Here is a 4,000-nt window from a genome sequence, read left to right on the forward strand (position 1 = left end):
CATAAAAATAAACCCAAACATAATTGTATTTTCTGGAATTACAAAGTAGATATACTAATTACTGAATTACTGTATTATTCAGATCTACAAAAACGAAATCATTCCCTTTTGTCTCGTGATCGTCGAAAAGCTTCCGATTGGTTACCTCCCCCAGCTGCTGAGTCCCATTGGTCAGAGTATAATAACATTAGTGTGTTTGATTGGTTAAGAAACACTCGAACCCTGTATTCGTCTCCCACGCGTTTGTGTGCAGTCGGCTCAATTGTTGGCAATTTAGCATAAGCTGAAGACGATTAGTTTATATATCGAGTTTCTGTTGCTGACGGAAGACATTTGTAGCATCTTTATTGACCCCTGATAACCATTATTTGTAACGCTAACGCGTCGTAAGGTAGACTGAGACGTCGGGTTTTATTCCCAGGCTAATACTAGCATACTCTTACGATACTCTGTAACTTCAGAATGGGTGAGGTAATCAAGAACTCCAACACGGAAGATGTTACAGAAACGTTGGATAACTGTGTAAAATATTACACACTGGAAGAAATAACAGCGCATAATACGAGCAAGGACACTTGGCTTATCATTCACGATAAAGTCTACGACGTTTCAAGTTTCCTAGAGGAGGTAAGACGTGTTTTGTGTTGACTTAAACTCGTTTGCTAGCTAAAACAGTTCCACTAATTGGCGCCCCAGGGAAAACAGCCAGCTAATGGCGTACCTTTTTTTTTTTTAAACTACATTGTTCAACGTAAGTACTTTGGTCAGCGTTGGAAAACCAGTTTAATGGCAATGTTTCTATTTCTATCTAGCATCCTGGAGGCGAGGAGGTGTTGCTAGAACAGGCCGGCGCCGATGCAACGGAGAGCTTCGAGGATGTGGGTCACTCTATGGATGCGAGAGAGATTCTTCTACAGTACTTCATTGGGGAGCTTCATATGGTAGGTTATTGCTCTGAGCAATGAAATAATTCATGTTGGTATGGTGTCTGTAAACCAGAAATGTCATATGACATGAAAGGAACCAAGCAGATTAAAAGCAATTAAATGCCTACATTTCAGTAACCATTTTGCAGATCCGATTTGTAATAGTTGTGTTGTCATATTAGTAAATATGTAAAGGGGTGAATGTTATTGCCATTCATTCAGTTGTATAGTGCTGGTTGGTGCTACAGCTGGGTATTACATTATTGTTTATTCTTCCTCTAGGACGACAGGGGGAAAAATAACGCAAAGGTAAGCTACATGTGATGGACATGCATCAAACACTGTAAACCACTTTTCAGTACATCTGAAATTTGGTTGTTACAATTCATTGTAACAACCAAAACCATTCTTGATGACACGTGTTAATAAGTGTATTTGTATTCTCCCTACTATAGGAGATCTATGTCACTAGCTCGGGAGAGTCAAGGTCAGTTAATGAATGAGGATGCAGGTTGCTGTTGTTTATACATGAGGTTGCCATTGTTAATACTTTTTTCTGATTTCTGTTTCACTTTTTTTCCAGCTCATGGACCACATGGTTAATTCCGGCTGTCGCTGCACTTGCTGTGGGTCTTGTGTATCGTTACTATATGCTGGAACACAAGTCCTCTTGATTTCAGGAATTTAGCACCTTCTGTTCGTCTGGAGGCCATGGCATGTTGGACCAAAACCTCCTTGTGGTGAATGCACACATTTATGTCAGTCTTTTGTACAGAGAAAGGGGAGGCAAACCTGCCATTCCTGCTCTTCAGAAAACTCAAAATGGACAGCTGAGGGAAGGCTTTTAAAATTGTATGTCCATGAAACTGCATTTCCATTATGCATTTTGGTTAGGCTCCATAAACATTGCCATTGTCATGTGTTAGACAAAATGCTATTTGTAAATTTACGGTTACATGCTTCTTTTTTTAAAACATTGCTATATACAGACTGCTGTATGCGGATGATAAACAGACAACTTAACTTGATGCAAATGCAACAACATGAAAAACTGGTGTAATTTGGTGTTAAATGGTTGGAACCATTTATTTTGAAATCTTCTGTTCAGTCAGTGGCCACTTTTGGGTAAATCTGCTTGTTAATGCAGATATCTAGTCCGCTAATCATGTGACAGCAACTCGATGCCTAAAAGCATGCTTGTCATGTTTTTTTTTTTTTTGAGATCCATCACACACGAGACAAATGTGATGTGTTGGGTGGTTTGATTATCTTAAACTACTGATGTGATTCTCAGATTTTCATGCACACGACTTTAGAGAATTGATACATTACTTTTGTGACTCGTCAGTTTATAAACATGAGTTCAGTGTACGCTAGTGCCTCTGCAGTCTCCAGATCTCATTTCACTGGAGCACTTTAAGGATGTATTGACCTGCTGATTCGCAGTGTGGCTGGCAATGGATCCCAGCCATAAAGGTGTACATATGGTTGTCACTGACTGTATATGTATTAACTAATGTTTCTGTAATCGAGTTAATGAGTAATCTATTGTTTGAAAGCGTTGTGGTGCTGGGCAAATATCCGTTGACATCTAATGCATTATGGTGTAGAAGTACAAAACCATTTTATCTTTTGTGTTGTACATCAGGTGTATTGATGTATATTGGGAGATCTAATGATTCAACAATGTCATTGATAATTTAATAATTTATACCATAACCTGCCTTCCACATATGTAGACATCTCTAAATGTTATGTATCAAGGTATTTATTTGGTGTATAATTAAATGCATTTTTCTATCACATCACTGTAGTTATATGCAAGTTTAAAAAAATATAAATATATATGACAAAACTATTCTGAAAGATATATTGGCGTAACAATTTAAACAGGGATTTTTACTCTTACTTACTTTATTTTCTGGCAAAGCTAATATTTAGCTCCATGGTGTTCAGATTTTAATCTGTCATATTCATTTGAATTGCATTAGCCTATTCTAGGTTATGTTCTATAGCCTACTTCTATAAAGCTAGTCGTAATATGGAGTTCTAATCCATCCATTTCACATATGGGAGCATCTAATCCATGAAATCCATGCTTTAAAGTTGACTGAAGAATGCCTTGTCTCAAGTTTGGGAATTTACAGATATTTTCCTATTTCTATTTCAACATGACAGAATTAGGAATACTGCAGGAAGGCATTCACTCATCTTGGAACAAGGAATATAGAACCATTGCATGCCGTGCATTGAAAACATTGCACGTGGACAGAATGTGTTATAAGGACGTGTGTTGAAAGATATTCACTTTTCTACATGAAGTGGGCATTTTCAAATGGATCTTTGGTGTCTAATTTTGTTCAGTTGTTTTTTTTGTCACAAAAACATGTAATGTTCACTAAAGTGATTTAGTCTCATTGGTTGTGACTGAAAAAGTTCTGGTTCTGACTGAAAAAGTCAACAATACTGCTGTGGACCTTTAGCCTGATCCTACCAGAATCTCGTACTTCATTTCATTTGCACAGAGAGTCTGGCCTTAGTACTGAAGGGAAATGAAAATTGAGCGGAGGTACGGAGGGGGGCGGAGCCAGGCTAGTGGACCTTAACCTCTAGTTCAAAGTTTTCTCTTACGAGATACAGATAAGCTCTGAGACCATGGTACGTTTATCCACATAAATCTTTGTTAAATTCCATGCTGCAATTTATGGGTAGGGGGATTCTACATCCCCCCCTCTATTACCAGTGTAGTGTGGCACTTGGTACATTTACTCCAGAATACATAACAAGACAATGCTCTTGGTTTACCAAGCATATTATTAAACACCTTTTCAAAATTGTTAAATAATTAATCATAATAAATATCAATGAAAGATTTTTTTACAGAGATCTCACTTTTGCCAGATTGCCACGTTTTTTGTCCGAAAGTACAGGTGGTGGAAAAAGTACATTCTGTCTATGCTATGACATGCAGTACTTGCCGTGAAACGTCATTGTATAATATAGTAAAGTCAGACAAGTTAATATCAAGGAAAGTAGGAGATAAAGAAGACATTAATAGCTAAGTCAATAACATG

General features: G+C 37.5%; 1 protein-coding gene across 1 annotated transcript; it reads left to right on the forward strand.

Annotated features, from left to right (window-relative positions):
- The first annotated feature begins 242 nt into the window (after window positions 1–242).
- Window positions 243–3,608, forward strand: cyb5b (cytochrome b5 type B). Its single transcript, XM_084476173.1, has 5 exons — window positions 243–627; window positions 813–941; window positions 1,209–1,235; window positions 1,382–1,413; window positions 1,510–3,608. Exons 1-5 carry the CDS (start codon window positions 463–465, stop codon window positions 1,598–1,600), a joined length of 444 nt encoding a protein of 147 aa, XP_084332299.1. The 5' UTR covers window positions 243–462; the 3' UTR covers window positions 1,601–3,608.
- Window positions 3,609–4,000: the final 392 nt, after the last annotated feature.

This window comes from Micromesistius poutassou (genome assembly GCF_964030765.1).
Source record: "Micromesistius poutassou genome assembly, chromosome: 12".
Lineage (NCBI taxonomy): Eukaryota > Metazoa > Chordata > Actinopteri > Gadiformes > Gadidae > Micromesistius > Micromesistius poutassou.

Excerpts from the sequence above, each read along its gene's own strand:
- cyb5b (XM_084476173.1), top strand. The coding sequence starts at position 463 with ATGGGTGAGGTAATCAAGAACTCCAACACGGAAGATGTTACAGAAACG. Across the intron at positions 942-1,208 it reads TCATTGGGGAGCTTCATATG|GACGACAGGGGGAAAAATAA; the intron begins GTAGGTTATTGC and ends TTCTTCCTCTAG. Across the intron at positions 1,414-1,509 it reads ACTAGCTCGGGAGAGTCAAG|CTCATGGACCACATGGTTAA; the intron begins GTCAGTTAATGA and ends CTTTTTTTCCAG.